At 35.9% G+C, this 17,657-nt stretch overlaps 1 protein-coding gene across 3 annotated transcripts in view; it reads right to left on the bottom strand.

Moving 5' to 3' along the window:
- The window catches only part of Nep4 (M13 family metallopeptidase neprilysin 4), a 66,069-nt gene that overhangs the window by 6,263 nt on the left and 42,149 nt on the right, over nt 1-17,657 (bottom strand). For all 3 annotated transcript variants that reach the window (XM_073960547.1, XM_073960548.1, XM_073960546.1), the window contains 2 exons: nt 6,720-7,076; nt 6,246-6,656 (listed from right to left, as the gene is read on the bottom strand). In XM_073960547.1, the coding sequence (XP_073816648.1) occupies nt 6,751-7,076 (326 nt within the window). In that variant the 3' untranslated portion in view covers nt 6,246-6,656; nt 6,720-6,750. The remainder of the gene's footprint in view (nt 1-6,245; nt 6,657-6,719; nt 7,077-17,657) is intronic.

The raw sequence follows: 17,657 nt of genomic DNA, 5'->3' as shown, positions 1-17,657 counted from the left end.
GAGTTATGGGGTATAGGGGTATAGTTCGACCGGAACATAACGCCTCATTTTTTTAATTACATATCGAATTACCTTTAAAAAGAAGAATAACACGAATCTGCGAGCACAGATTGGACTTCTATATCTAGCTATTGTGTCGATAACCTAAGAATAAACTATATATATAAAAACACCAAATTTGATTAATTAAAAACTTTAGAAATTTAAAAACGGACGATACAGACTACGATTCATAGACTCCAAATCCTTCTCAGAGTACTGTTTGAGACTACAAAACTCATGTTTGGACTAAACCCCAGCATGGTCGATCAAATATCTCAGAAACCAATTGGCAAACTCTAGCTAAGTCGTGACAAAATAATATAAGTCGAAAATTTTCATGATTGTTGTTCCGGCTGCATTCTTTACTTTTGGTATAATGTTAAAGAACGCCTTAACTAACTTTAATTGAAAGGTGCTTACACTTGGGAAGTTTTTGCAGTTTCTGAAACTACAATGTTCATAGATGAGAAAAATCCAAAAACAAGAAAAAAATCGCTGGATGGATTTTTAAATAAATCGCGGTCAAAGTTCACATCTTTAGGTGTCTTTTAGGTTTTCACGGTTTTGCTTGGAAATTGCAAGTCCTATCGTAATGGGACTAACAAATGTTGTAGCTGTAAAAATTCTCTACAAGATTGGCCTTTACTAATTTTTCCTAAGTTTTACCATTTTTGAGATATAAAAGTTCAAATTGGGACAATGCGCTGACTGTATCGCCTCCTTATAAAACAATGCCATGTATGGTGGCCTTAACTAACTTTAGTTGAAAACGGCTTACACCTGGGAAAATAGATGGAGGGGTTTTTAAATAAATCGCGGTCAAAGTTAACATTTTTAGGTTCATTTTAGATTTTCAGGATTTTGCTGGAAGCGGCAATCCTATCGAAAGGCAACTAAGGAAAATGTTGTATCAGTGAAAATCCTCTTTAACATTTTCTTTAGTCCCATTTCGATAGGACTTGTCGTTCTCACGCAAAACCATGAAAACCTAAAATAACCCAAAAAAATGTGTACTTTGATCGCGATTTATTTGAAAATTCCTCCGGCGATTTTTTTTTTGTTTTTTCTCATCTATGAATAGTTACTGCGCCCACAAGCCATTTTAGTTGGTCTCCGTAGTATTTAGAGCTTTGAAGCATGGACTTTCCCCCTCAAAATTTGATATCGCAGTAAACAAGACTACAAATGTCAAAAAAGTCCAAAGGATCAGTCTTAAGCTGCACTTATGTTGAATTTTGAGAGGGACGAAGTTGTTGTACATTTGGAAAAAAAAATTATTTGAATAACTGGACCGATATAATCAATTTTGGGTTCGATATATTTCTGGAAGAAATACTGCTATGTGCAAAGTTCAAATCGAATTGATTACTACCATTTTAGCGAAATTTTTTTCTTTAAGAGATCCAAAACTTTGATCAAATCGGTTGATCCGTTTGAAAGTTATCATGCGCTCCAGCCTGCCAGAAAACTGAGATACAGACGGACGGGCTGTCCGTCCAAACATATCGCTCATTTACTCAAAGAGTGGCATAACTCAAAACGGGTTTTTGAGTTAGCAATTTCTATTTTTTCTACGACTTCTATTTTACCTTGTGTCAAATTTTCATGTTGATATCTCTAAAAATCAACGAGTTATTTGTTTTCTAGGAGTTTGGCATAAATCAACAAAAAGGTTTTTTGAGGTTATAAAGCACTAAAACAATTCGAATCATGCTTGATCTTGCACAGAAATTAAGCACGAATATTTGGCAAGATCTGTACAAAAGATGATCCCAATAGTTATTTTATTTTTTGTGTTTTAACCTTTTTAAGTTGGGAAGTCAAATTTCATTCCGCAACTTAAAACGCGTTGTTCTCGAAACTTGATTTTTTGAAATATAAATGAGCGATATGTGCAATTATAGGGAAAAAATGCAAGTGAGTATGCTACATATAGCAGATTTTAGCAGTTTTTGACGAACACAAATTCATTTTTCTTCATAATGTTCTCCTCTAGTTTAGCAACAAGTAAAAAAAATGTTGGTGAAGGCAGCGAAACAAATTTCTAATTGGCTTTCAAAATATAGTCCACGAAGAACGCTTCATACATTTTGTCCAATAGACATTTTTCATGCACTTCCATTCCCACAATACTTATTTTGGATTCAGGATGAGTGTAAAGCCTCGAGACCTCAATATAGCTTGAATAAGACATAACAAATATGGAGCATATTCATTACAGAATTCGTATTTAATAGTGGAATGATGTGGCATGAAGACGTAATTCATATTTCATTGGAAGTTTCTCCCAAAAGGAGTATACAAACAAAAAATTTGAAAAAAAATCTTACATAACTTGAATTGATGTACATTTTCTGTACAGAAACTTCATATATATAAGATAGATATATAAGTTTTCATTTGAAATCTCCTAACATAAAAAATGTTTATGACAAAGAAAAAAATTTAATAATTAGTTACAGTAGCTTAATAAATTTTGTTCGACCAAACCATTTCGGGGGGGGCTCGGGCTCCCCGTGCCCCCCACCCCTGCGTACGTCCCTGTATATATATATATATATATATATATATATATATATATATATATATATATGGGAGCTATATCCAAATCTGACCCGATTTCGATATAATTTGGTACATTTATTTATAGACCTAATTCCGTCATAAATTCCAAATTTCATCAAAATTGGACAGATATAGCGTGTCTGATGCATCAAATACCTCAAATCGGACGAAAATATATATTGGAGCTATATCCAAATCTTAACCGATTTTCACCAAAGGCAATTGCGTTCTTCCGACGGCTAAAAAAATTTTCAGCCAAATCGGGCAACAAATGCGACGTGTACGATGCGAACGGACGGACGGACGTACATGCATAAATCGAGTCAGAAAGTGATTCTATGCATACCCCTAGAAGGAAATATGGGTCTATCTCTTTTCCTTATGCATGCACTAACACATAATACCCCTTACCACAGTGTGGTGTAGGGTATAAAAAAAGTAAAAAGGCTATAATCAGTACGGAGTCGCCTCTATAGCATGCTTATACCCACACACAGAAAAATATATGTTAGAAATATGTTTGCATCCAAACAAATATATGCTTGGAGCTGATTGCAAACAAATATATGTTTGCAACATTTTGTAATATATGTATCTCAATTTTATTTGTTTGGGTACCAACATATTTTTTATGTTAGAACATATTTTTTATGGGTGGAAAGTGGATTTTTGTCAAAGAGCGTATCAACAGGGCTCTGGCTTATTTTATAATAAAGAGCTGTGTTGTGTATGGTGCAATAGAAGACGTAGAAGCGACGACGGGAGGGAAAAAAAGTTTGTTTTTGCTTTGGTGGTGTGTATGCGATAAACGGCCAAACACGTGTATTCCACTCTTTGTTGTTGTTGCGATTTATTCATCCACAAGCAGTCACTTTTTCTGTTACATTAACCAACCTAGCAAGCAAAGAGGAAAATCAGAAAATGGTATGAGTTATTATTTTTTCTTCAGTTTCCCCAAGGCAGTCGTTGAGTAAAGACGGTAAAGTGAGTGAATAAATCAGTGTTTTGTGTTACATTATATAATAATTTGATTTCATATACCGATTTCTTGTTGATGATTTACATTTTGAGGAGAATGTGTTTTTTTGCAACTAGCAAGTAGCGTTCCACGATGTTTCCATATTTTAGTCACTTTTTCTGTTACATTAACCAACCTAGCAAGCAAAGAGGAAAATCAGAAAATGGTATGAGTTATTATTTTTTCTTCAGTTTCCCCAAGGCAGTCGTTGAGTAAAGACGGTAAAGTGAGTGAATAAATCAGTGTTTTGTGTTACATTATATAATAATTTGATTTCATATACCGATTTCTTGTTGATGATTTACATTTTGAGGAGAATGTGTTTTTTTGCAACTAGCAAGTAGCGTTCCACGATGTTTCCATATTTTATAATTAAAAGTTTTTATTTGTTGTTCTTTCGAAAATATTTACACTATTTGTTTTATTTGGAATTTTGTATGTATCTACGCGTCTGTTGTTGCTTGTGTGTATGGCATTTCTATGCATTTCAATAAAAGAAAAACCAATACCGTTCATAAATGTGTGTATATTTTTGTGGATTTGAGGTTTGTATTTATATTTCATATAAACAAATATTTGTTTGCGACCAAACAAATAAGTTGCCCTAAATAATGGGGCAGGGCAGTTGAAAGGTGTCGTGGGTTGTGCGGGCCTGTGCCGCATCCTGGGCAGATGTTTTGTACATGGTCATCCATCCTTGCCCGAGCGTATTTGAGCATCTGTAACAACGTCCGTATGAATGTTATTCAAAACCGCTTGATATGCTTGTTGATCTAGATGTTCTCTCTCGTAACGTTGGACCTCTTGTATGAGATTATGAAGATTTTCCTTGACCTGCCTGAATGGGCGGAGTCTATCCACCATAAGGCAATTGGGATGGGTCACCCGATCAGGTATTGCAACGAAAGCATATCATTGTGTTGCTGTACCGAAAGATTCTTTGTCTCCTCATGTAGATGGACCACTGAAGACAAGAGGAGGCATCTTGTTGCACTTCTCAGGGCAGCATACAGGAGAGGTAGAGGTTAAACAGTTCCGGGGATATAACCCAGGCTTGGGGAAGTACCTGTTTCACTTCTCGACTCCGGGCTCATTAAGCTGTTTCAGCATTACCATGGAGATTCCATTAGGGCCAACCCTTTACATGATTTAGCGTTCCTGACATTCGCAACATCATCCATTGTAAATTGTGGTGGTTCATCCTCGGCAGGAAAAGATCTGATGCGATGCACCTGTCAATCCCGGGGTGCTTGACAATCTGTTGATTAAAATAACTTTCGGATTAGTCAGCGTAACGTCGCCAAATGTCTCTGAGGCCCAATCATCCTTCTTTCCAGGGTTCGAGAGTTACAAGGTTGCAACCACTTGTTCCGCCTATGTTCCAGTGTCAGCTGTCTGACTCTGGTGTCACTGGGGTTAACACGATAAAGTTCATCACGCTCATTTGCCAATCCCGATCTTTCTGCTACCCGAACATCACAAATGTTGGGCAACTCTCTGAAACTCGGCCAATTGTCTTTTCCTTGATTGCTGAAAGTGCGGCGTTTGTGTTCGCGCAGCATAGTAGCATATCGTATTCTCTCGCATCGACCCACTCCCGGCATCTAGTGCATCTCACCAAAGGGTGAGTGTGGTGGATGCGGATGTGGCAAACAGAGCACATCCATATTGGTCCTGGGCTTTTCTCCGTCCTGGCGCGGACCAAGACAATCAGGAGCAGGCATACCGGGATATTATGCTCTCAACACAGAAAAATGAAACAAATACAAACATGTGTATACCGAGGTTGTAGCCGCTGGCCTTCACACGGATTTTGTGTGATTCCGGGTCAATCCGGTATCGGACAACCCGCCGCCGTGGGATTGAAGTCATTTGGTATAAAAGGGTGGCGAATATCTCCCTAAAAGAAGAGTAGTGGTGTAGGGTAGAACATAGGCGACGCCATCCCGGCTGTATCATTTCCTTACTTCTTAGAAATACTAATACGAGTAATCCGTCTGGTTTGTTAATATTCAAGTTGTAATGGCCTAATTGTTAACACAATACATATTGCATTTTTCCTTTCTTCCTTGCTGAGAAATGACATGATTTCTGCAGTTGTATTTTTCAGTGAGTAATATTGCAACAGCATCACACATACATACAAACATGTGTACATTGTAGTGTAATGCTATCATGTTCACTTGTTATGGATTCAAGAGTCTAAAACAATGACAAATGATAGCACGCACGCACCACTAGAACGCAGTCTAATTGAGAAGCACGGCATATAGAAGGGGAAATTAATTGATGAATGACTGAATGAATGAATAACCAACGCAACTCCATTACATTAATGGGTTAGAGATGATGAAGTGGCGACAGCATAGCGTTTACAAAACAACAACAACAACTACAACAATTTGGAAAAGAGGTTTCGTATTATTTTGGATTATAAATTTGGGCAATAAACCCAATTTAAGAAGAATTGAGGCTCAAAGAATAATAAAATTCTTAGACGAATTTTAAGGCAAGATTATTTGCCCTCGGGTTTCTCTATATATTTAATGCTTTATAACAAATTTCCCCTGGACAAGTTTATAATTATCATATACCCCTCGTAAAAATGATTTATACTTACACATGGAGAGATTTTTTTATTTCGATATGCGGTTGAATGAGAACTTAACAGACATCAACAGCACTGGTGCCATCATCATCATCGTCGTTGTCATCATTGCCGTCGTCAAGCATCAGCAGCAAAGGCAGTAGACAGCAACCAATTTAAATTGACAATTTAAATGAAAATTCAACCTCGGCAGTCCAACACGAGAGCCAAACACTTCAATTTCCATTTTAACAGCAAAACAAAAAAAATCCTATGACAATTAGAACGAACTCGCATGGCTTTAAGTATGGATGATACGGATTGGGATGATGTTGGTGATGATTGTGGTGTGTTTTTTTGTTCATTCTTCAAAACAAAGCTTGATTGTTTTGAATTTAACGGCTGGTTGAAGTATTGCATAGTAGATGATATCAGTTTTAAATGCTGCAAAAAGAATACACATGTGTATCTTAAGATACCTTTTTATAAATTGCTCATTTGTTTTACCTGTAAACCTTAACTAAATTTCAAATTTCTTCTACCACACACTACATTTGTTGAGTGGATTCATGGGTGAACCCAATGGACAGTTGAACTCTTTGGCAAAATCAACGGAATTGGATAATGTTCCTATTACTCTAAATTTACCAGGACTATGGATGGCTGTATTGAGTTTATTGCGCACAGCTTCGGGCCGCATAGCACCACACCACACTTGACCGAAATTTAGGAAGAATAATTGCTCTCCCGTCATATCAATTCCCGGTAAATATTCATCTTTGGCATCTTCGGGATTATCTTGTAGCCATTTTTTGTAGGCATGAAATGCTTGTCGTATTCCACCATTATCGGCAATATTTTCACCTGAAAATAGAAAGAAAAAAAGGGGAATTAGGTAATTATACTCGTATGCACATTAGGGTTATGACTTTTTTCTTTTTTCTCAAAAAAGAAAAATTATAAAATAACGTTTATTATGTATTAAAATAAGGTACCGCATAAACCACTTTGAAATTATATTTTTGTGAAAAAATTCTATGAAATGAAAAGAAAAGAATTTTCTTTACAATTTTAAATGTTTTTTTTTTCGAAAGGAAAAAATGTTATCGTAGTAAAATGTTGTAGATTCTTGCATTATATTGGTACAAATCAAATAAAGAAGTTGTAGAAGTATATTTTTGGTTAAACTGAATTATTTTTATACACTCAGCCTTTAGGCTAGAAAGGGTATATACACTTTGATACGACCAAAAATGTGCCTCACCGAAATAACGGTTTTAGACCCCAATGAAAGCGAAGTTTAGAAGCTCCTCTCGGATCGTTTTGTTTCAGTAAGTTGTCCTTGCGGCTCCCTTTACGACGGTACAATTTTTTTTCTTGCACAAGTCCATACTTCCTTAGATATTGTCTTATAAGTTCCAAGAAACCGCGGCGGCACCAACCAAGATGGCAAATCCACAAGTAATTCTCGCAGGGAGTTTTTGATTTGTGTAGACTGTGACATCATATTATTTCATCCGTCGGGTTGGAATATGGACTATATCGGTGCACTCCTTCGGGTACCTCCCACACAAAATTCGAAAAAATGAAATTTAAGAGCTCCTCTCGCATCGTTTTGATTCTTTTTAGTAGGTTGTTTTAGCGGCCTCATTTTCAACGGTACAATCTTTTTCCGGAGTAAGTAAATACTTCCTGAGATAGTGGTCCAAGCATCAAAACCTTCCGGCACTTACTAAAATAGGTATTGTGCAAGAGTTATCTTTCGCTCCAAACACTACACACGGTGTCATAGGGTTATTTTTTGCACCTTTCAGGCTATTTGCTCAGGAAGTATGGACTTGAAACTTGTGCAGAGGATACAAGTTGTTACGCCAAAAATCAAAGCGATTCGAGAACAGGTCCTAAACTGAATTTTTCCGAAATTTTGTGTGGGACAGAACCGATTAAGTCCATTTCGGAACCTCATCTAAGTCTGGAAGAAATTTCACGATGTGCAGAGCATGGACCAAATCGGTTACTCCCTTCAAGAGCTATCGTGCGCACAAATTTTACGAATTTTTTCGAACTTTTGTGGGGGAGGTACCGGAAGGAGTAGATCGATATAATCCATCTTTAAACTTAAACTAAGTTTGGACAAAATATTACAAAAGCCAAATTTTGGACCGGTTCGGTTGGATCGGTTTATCAGTTCGAGAGTCATCGTGAGCTCCAGCCAGATAAACAGAAGGACGGGCATGGCTAAATCAACTCCAAATTATCTGCAACGGATTTCGGGTCTAAAACGATTATTTCGATGATGCACATTTTGCCCGCATGAATGTGTATATGGAGAAAAGACAACAGTTTTTAGTTTTCCATCGAAAAAAAATTTAAAAAATTTTTTAAGCTACATGAATGATTTTTGGTACATGGATTGAGAAAAGATTCCCATTCTCAAATCTGCTCGAGATACTAATTTCGGTTATTGCGCGCAAGAATTATTACGGTTTAAATTCTGATAATAAGAAAAAGTCTTAAAAAATCGCTACTCATTATATAGAGAAGTACTGTTAATTAATAACTTCCAACGTACTATATGATTACTGAGGTTCCATAACTTTAGTAAAAAAATTTTACATTTTCGCGGAAAATAAGAAAGAATTACAAAAAATTGGTTTAATAAAATTCAAACTGTTTATGATGTGATGTTTATTCATTTACGCGGTCATAACTTCCACGCAAATTAAATTTGGTTGCTAAATTTTTGAGCAAAAACACTTAATTTTATCAATAGTTCGCGTATTATACAAGTGCAAACTTTGGCTTCATGGAAACTAAGTTTTTTTGTCCTTTACTCATATACCCTCGTTAGCAAAAATGCTGAGGGTCTAAAAATTGCTCTATTTTAACAGACGGACGGACAGACGAAAAGACGGTGTGTTACAAACGGAGTGACAAATGTAATTATATCCTAAATATTATGGGGAAGGGTATGAATATATAGCGCTTTTAAAACCTTACACCATGTACAACGTCCGTTCGCCTGTGCATGTATTTTTGTGATCATACTACAGGTCGCATTTATTGTCCTATTCAGCTGAAATTGGGGAATATCATTTTTTAGCCATTGGAAGAACGCTTTTGCTTTTGGTGAAAATCGGTCCAGACTCCCATAAACCCCATGTTCGGCCGATTTCATGTATTTGACACACCAAACACGCTATATATGTATGTCCGATTTCAAAGAAATTTGGAATGTGTGACGGAATTCGATCTACAAATAAATGTGCAAAATCACATCGAAGTGAATATTCCAATGTGCTACAAATGGAATGAAAATTTTAATTACACACTCGAAATTATAAGGAGGGTATAAAAATTAAGGCTTTTAGTTTTATTAGTAACAAATTTGGAAAATTTTGGTAGAATTTTATTTCAAAACCACATACAGTGGTGTGAAAAATAATAAGGACAGCGACATTCACAACTTTTGGTCGCTCCTAAAATGTGTAAAATGGAAGAATTTGCGATGGAAATTTGTTTTTAAAAATTTGCATGTATTGCAATAAGAAATCCCGTTATGATTTTGGTTTCTTTCTGTTTAGTTTTTATACAAAACAAATATAATCCGTAAAATCCGTGATTTCTGCTGTGAAAAATAATAAGGACAGTTTTTCGTTTTAGTAAAAATAAATTGATATTATTTTTTTGTGATTCTTTCCTGTAAGTAGAAGTTTAAAATTAATTATTTTCTATTCATTAAATGTTAGATCTATCGGTATTTTTTAGTTTTTCTTTGCAATTATGGGTAAAAATACGCACTGTTATCACGCTACTCGAGAAATCATTAAATGTTTACGTAAAGAAGGAAATTCATACAGAAAAATTACAGAAAAAGCTTAGAATCTTTAAAAACAATGGTGGAGGATGCAGCTAAGTGAACTTCAAAGATAAAAGTCGTAGCAGAAATCCAAAAATTGCACCTGTAATAATAAATGCGTTATTCGATGATTAAAAGAAGATCCTTTTACCACATCTTTACAAATAAAAAAACTAATTAAATATTAATTTTGACGCATCAACAACTCCTAAAACCCTCTGTGGTGGCCACATTAGAGCTCACAGTGTCAGAAAAGTATCATTTTAATCGAAAAACTATACACTTCCCGCGTAGTGGTGTAGGGTATAAAAATATTCAGCAAATAATACAGTTTGCTAGAAATCACATCGCTTGGCCTAAGAAAAATTGCGTATCATTCTTTGGTCTTATGAAACCAAATATATTTTTTTGTTCCGATAGAGGAGTTTATCAGGGTTGAAGACCTAAAAATCAATAATATAACCCAAAATATACTCTAAAGGCGGCTTAATATGGCAGAGGTAACAGCATGGTGTGGGTCTCATTTTCTTACTATGCTGTGGGGTCTCTATACAGTATTCAAAGTGTTTTTGATATAACCAGATTGCATTGAAATTTTGAAAAATATATTTCTTCCGTATGCTAAAGGGGGTGTGCCTCTCAAATGAGTCTTCAGCAAGGTTAATGACCCAAAAATGACGGCAAAATAAAAAAAGGTGTTCCAGGATAATTAAGTTAAGTTGTTAGAATGTCCTATACAATCTCCTGATTTGAATCCGATTGAAAAATGTTGTGGAATGAAGTTAAAGAATCAAGTAGGGGAAAGTGTCCATCAAATTATGACGACCCTTGGCAACTTATACAGGTTGCGTAGGACGCGATACCAGTAGACAAGTGCCAAAATTTGGTCGACTCGATGCCCAGACGATGCGCTTCCGTTTTAGAAAACATAGGATCGTCTACAAAGTATTAATGACACTGAAACACTTTATCTACCATTATTTAGTAAAAACCTGCATTAATTTCTTTCAAGTTTGGTCCTTATTAAAATATGTCATGAAGTGTCCTTATTATTTTTCACACACCAAACTACGACAATTCGCATAAAATATAAAAGATAAATAAAATATGGTTACAAGCTATCAAAATATTTTTATAATACTTTTCTTGACATTTTAAGAAAACAATAAATTTTATAAACTAATGTAATTTTCACTTTTTTAGTCAGTTTTCAATGTAATCTTGGTTATGGATTGAAGTGTCCTTATTATTTTTCACACCACTGTATAAAAAAAATAATTTTCGTGTTTAGTATGTTTAGTACGATTTTTAATAGGTAATGTATCGACCCAAAAATTTGGAACGATCGAGACCAATCATCCTGATCGTGCTAAATCCAGTCATACAAAAAATACAATCACTCACGGACAGACAAATATTCCGGCACGACACGCACAAACATGTTTTTTTTTCGAGAAGACACGCGCCAACCTCCAATAAGTACACGCAAAGAAAAAACGGTCTCTCTAACATATGTCCCAAACATATTTTGCAGCAAACATATATACATATGTTTGCAACAGTCGCAAACATAATATATGTTTGGGTCTGCAAACAAATAAATGTTTGGGTGCGAAGATATATATGTTTGGGTGCAAACAAAGATATGTTTGGGTGGAAACAATTTTATGTTTGGGTGCAAAAAAAATACAAACACAAAAGGCACAAAAACAAGTAAAAAAGTATCAGTCGGCTTTGCCGACAGAGATATACCCTCAGCCTGTGCAAATCGAAACACTTTTTTCACAAAAAACTTATGTATTTAGGGGGTTTCAAAATTTTGGTCTCGTATGAACCGACAAAAATGTTGTTTAGGATTAAAGTTCAAAAATTTTGCTGAAAAGGTACTTAAAGGAATGGACCGACCCTTCGGGCTGTTTTCTCAAGAAGTATGGACTTGGCCCTGAAACAACTTTTACCATCGTAATTGAGGCAGCGAATGTAAGTTGCTTCAACAAAAATCAAAGTGATTCAATAGCAGGTCTTAAAGTGAACTTATCCAAAATTTTGTGTGGGAGGTACGGGATGGAGTGGACAAATATAGTCCATATTTGAACCTGATCTATATCTGGTAGATATTATGAGAATGTACCTTCGTATATGGGACAGTGGATACAAGATGGTACAACAAAAACCAAGGCGATTCGAAACAGATCCTAAACTGAACTTTTCCGAAATTTTGTGTGGGAGGTACTCGAAGGAGTTTACCGATTGAGTCCATATTGGAACCTCATCTAAGTCTGGTAGAAATTTCATAATGTGCAAAGTATGGACCAAATCGGTTACTCCCTTCAAGAGTTATCGTACGCACAAATTTTCCGAACATTTTCGAACTTCTGTGGGGGAGGAACCGGAGGGAGTGAACCGATATAACCCATCTTTGAACTTGAACTAAGTTTGGACAAAATATTACGAAGGCCAAATTTTGGACCGAATCGGCAGATCCGTTCGAGAGTTATCTTGCGCTCCAACCACTATACACGGTGTCATAGGGTTTTTTGTAACTTTCAGGCTATTTTCTCAGGAAGTATGGACTTGCCCCTAATGAAACTTACAGCATCGTATAGGGGACAGCGAATACAACTTGCGTAAACAAAAATCCAAGCGATTCGAGACCAGGTCCTAAACTGAACTTTTCCGAAATTTTGTGTGGGAGGTACCCGAAGAAGTGGACCGATTGTGTCCATATTGGAACCTAATCTAAGTTTGGTAGAAATTACACGATGTGCAAAGTATGGACCAAATCGGTTATTCCCTACAAGAGTTATCGTGCGCACAAGTTTTGCGACAATTTTTGAACATTTGTGGGGGAGGTACCTGAAGGAGTGGACCTATATGACCCATCTTCGAACTTAAATCGAATCTGGACAAAATATTTCGATACCCAAAATTTGAACCGAATCGATTGATCCGTTCGAGAGTTTTCGTGCGCACCAGCCAGCCAGACCGACAGACAGACAGACGGACGGACATTGCTAGATCTACTCAAAATTGTCTGAAACGGATATCTTACAAACATACTTGGGGTCTAAAACCATTATTTCGATGAGGCACATTTTTGGTCGTATCAAAGTGTAAATACCCTCTTTAGCCTAAAGCAGGGACGAGCTTCTTTGCTTAGATCGTATAGCGCCCACTGAGTTGTTTTTGCATTTGCTTCTCTCTCTCACGTACAGTGTAAATGAATGAAAACAAACAAAAACATAATGTGGTTGTTGCTTTTTTCACTCATACGTTCATACATGTCTTCGCTTTGGTTGTATTTCTGTGGTCGTCGCTGGCCTAAAGCAGTGTTCACCAGCGAGCTGCTACTGAGAGCAAATTATTGTAACTTTCAATCCAAAACAAACTGTAATGTATGCTCAGTTGCTCTCCGTACGGGCTCGCTGGTGAACACTGGCCTAAAGGCTGAGGGTATAAAAACAAACACATGCACGCACCAGTGGGCGCTTACTGAGAGCAAGGGAGCGTAAAATTCAATGTAAAACACTTTAAAATGTGTGCTCACTTGCTCTCAGTAAGAACTCACTGGCTATCTCTATAGTATACACACAAATGTTGTGGTCAGTGTGACCGTTGTGCCACTAAAGTATCAATTTTGACACTTTTTTCGGCATTGATGCTTCTGTGCCACTTGTTTAACAACATGCGGCAAGTTTTTCTATTCGTTTGTTTTTATGTAATATTTGCATCTGTAAAACCCAGGTTTAGGTTGATAGGAATGAACGAAAATGTTTGGTAATGGTAGTCAGTCAGTTTGATTCGCAAAACGGCTAAAGACTCTTTCTTCTTAGAAAGTGCAGATATTTGTAATGTCATCTTCTATACATTAGAGTGCCATAACCTTCCTTGGAATAATTTTGTGGGAACTTCTACGGATAATGCATTTAGTATAATTAGAAAAAAATAGTTGTATGGCTTCGTTATTATAAGGAAAATAACCAACAGTTTGCAGGCAATTATTAATTAAATGTGATTCAATATTATTTTTGTGTTATTAGCCCTTAGAAGTTCAAAGAAACTGTGTTTTAGTGTATTTTTAATATATTGTGTATTAGTCCCGATTTAGATTAAGCCATTTTCCTTGCAGCAATTTTTCTCGTTCCCTTTTAAACTTCCCTCTTGCGTTTATACAAGGAATTCTGTTCCGGCAAATTTTGTTTTCAAAGCTATGTAGACTTCGAAAATTATCAAAGGAATTGCCAGTGTATGCAAATTTTTCCTTTTTTATTTCCCTAAAGTGTCTCTTCTACAAACAGAGAGATATTTACTACTTAAAATTGGGACTTACTACTTATAAACGAATTGTTTCTGTTAAGCTTCTATATTATGCCTGTCCGTGTACTCGATAATTTGTAATAATTATTAAAAAATTTTCTAAAGTTGACAGCTGTATAATGGAAAAGTTGCTGAGTACGAGAACGAACCTATTGTTTTCCGTTTTTAATAATAAGAAAAATGTGTGCCACTTTTTGTGCAGAAATTATATTTTTTGTGATACTTTTTGAAATTTTCCAGCTGTCACGCTGGTTGTGGTTTTTTATTGAAAGTCAAAAGAACAACAAACACATAGGTACATACAAAATTCAAAAGAAATACATAACACACTTTAATAAAAGAAAAACTGATTGAAATAATTTGTAAATAGTCACACTTTTAAAAAGGAAAAATATATAGAAACGTAGTTGAACGCTTCTCCTTAGTTGTGAAATAAAACAAATTGTCCTCATATTTGAAATCATCAGCGGGGAATCGGCATCTAGAATCAAATGATTATGTAATGTAATAAATAAATATGGATATGCCATATTTCAAATATACATAAGTATGTATGTAATTACCAATATTAAATGCGATTTCTTCCTTGTCCAATAAAATATTTCCTTTCACCTTATTGATTCAATTACAAAAATTTCCAATTATAAAATGTATTGGACATTTAATTTACTAAAACACTGATTTATTCACTCACTTTACGTTCTGGACTCTACAAAGGCAACTAAAACACTGAAGAAAGAAAAAAAAATATAATTCATATCATTTCTTCTTCGCCAGCTAAGTTGGTTAACAACAACAAAACAAGAAACACACGAGTTTGACGCATACATGCCACCAAAGCCCCCTTCTTCGCTTCTACGTCTTCTATTATACAATACACACAACTCCTTATTATAAAACAGCATTCCACAGCCGCGAGAGCACTGTTATTACTCTCGTTGACGAACATCCTCTCTCCACCCACGAAAAAAATGTTCTAACATAAAAAATATGTTTTACCCAAACATATCAAATTGAGATATGTTACAAAATGTTGCAAACATATATTTGTTTGGACCCAAACATATTTCTAACATAAATTTTTCTGCGTGTAGGAATTTCTTAAACTACCTTCATATCACAATCCTACACCTACCTAATTCCAAATTTCAGAATTCTAGCTCTATCGGTTCAACCAAATCCAAATTTTTACAAATATAGTAGCATTTAGTACTTTTCGTCCACCTAAGTACGAATTTCGAAAATTATCTCAATCCTACACACCAACAGTAATCTTAATACCAAATTTTAGCTCTATTAGTTCACCCAAATACAAATTGTACCAAATGTATTTCGTACTTTAGGTACGAATTTCCAAAACTACTTCCACATCTGAATCCTTCACTTCAACAGAAATCTTTATTCCAAATTTTAGGATTCAAGATTCCAGCTCTACTGTACTACTTAGTACTTTTAGTACACATAAGTACGAATTTCCAAAACCATTTCCTTATATCAACATTTTCCAGCCACGATTCCCATACCAAGTTTCAAAATTTAAGCTATATCAGTTCGAAATATGCAATTGGTAAAAAATTTTGTAACTTTTAGTACTTCTCGTATCCTTCTAGTAAAAATTTCCAAAACCTAGCCTTATTTCACCACTACACATGAACAAAAGCATACACTCAAAAATTTAAAGTTTCCTTGGCGATGATCTGTCATTCACTTATTGTCACTAAGCTTCCTTATCACTAAGCTCTTTTAAATAGCCTTTCGGCTAGATAGGATAAAAAGACTTTGATACAACCAAAAATGTGCCTCATCGAAATAACGGTTTTAGACCCCAAGTATGTTTGGACAAATTTCGTTTCAGACAATTTGGAGTCGATTTAGCCATGTCCGTCTGTCTGGCTGGAGCGCACGATAACTCTCGAACGGATCAACCGATTCGAACCAAATTTTGTGTATCGTAATATTTTGTCCAAACTTAGTTTATGTTCGAAGATGGACCCTATCTATGGGTCCACCACTTCGGATGCCTGACCCAAAAAAGTTCAAAATGTTTCTGTAAAATGGTGTGAACGATAACTCTCGAAGGGAGCAATCGATTTGGTCCAAACTTTGCACATCGTATTATTCCTTCCAGAATGTGGACTATATCGGTCCACTCCTTGTGGTACCTCCCACACAAAATTCGGCTTCTCTCGGATCGTTTTGATTTTTTTTTTCAGCTGGTTGCCTTTGCTGCTCCCTTTACCACGGTACAATTTTTTTCTTCCGCAAGTCCATACTTCCTGAGATATTGGCCTAAAAGCTCCAAGAAACCCTGACTACACCATCCAAAATGGCAAATCTGCAAGATAATTCTCGCAGGGAGTTTCTGATTGGTACAGGCTTTGCATATCGTATTATTTCATTCAATCATATAGCTGGTTGGAATATGGACTATATCGGTCTACTCCTTCGGGTACACCCACACAAAATTTGGAAAAAAATGAAGTTTAAGAGCTCCTCTCTCATCATTTTGATTCTTTTTTCAGTAAGTTGTTCTAGCGGCCTCATTTATAACGGTATAATTTTTTCCGGAGTAATTCAATACTTCCGGAGATAATGGCCCAAAAGCTCCAAAACCCTTGCCGGCACATATTAAAATGACTAATATGCAAGATAACCCTAAAACTTTTTCAAAAATTTCTTCCAAACTTATTTTAACGTAATTTAATATTTTTATTCCTTTATGGTTACTAAAAATGTTTGGTATATCGCCGGTGTCATGCTTAAGTGTTCCATACGTCATTTTTGACTTTTTGAGATACAGGTGGTTTCTGGGGTTTTCCGGTACGCACTTTCTGAATTTTTTTTCCTATCTGCTCTAGTTTCCGAGATACCCAACCTTCGACGCCAAAGCTTAAACTTTTTATACCCTCAGCATTATGCTAACGAGCGTATACATATACACTTTCATAAGGGCAAAATGTGCCTCATCGAAATAATGGTTTTAGACCCCAAGTATGTTTGGACGAAATGTGTTTCAGACAATTTGGAGTTGATTTAGCCATGTCCGTCCGTCCGTCTGTCTGGCTGGTGCGCACGATAACTCTCGAACGGAACAACCGTTTTGGTCCAAAATTTGGCTATCGTAATATTTTGTCCAAATTTAGTTTAAGTTCGAAGATGGGTTATATCGGTCCACTTCCCCCGGTTCCTCCCTCAAAAAAGTTCGAAAATGTTCGGAAAATTTGTGCGCACGATAACTCTTAAAGGGAGTAACCGATTTGGCCCACACT

Source organism: Musca autumnalis, unplaced genomic scaffold (genome assembly GCF_047663935.1).
Source record: "Musca autumnalis isolate F117 unplaced genomic scaffold, ASM4766393v1 scaffold_1, whole genome shotgun sequence".
In the NCBI taxonomy this organism is placed as follows: Eukaryota; Metazoa; Arthropoda; class Insecta; order Diptera; family Muscidae; genus Musca; species Musca autumnalis.
Note: the sequence above shows the minus strand (reverse complement) of the source record. Positions and strands in the feature narration are given on the sequence as shown.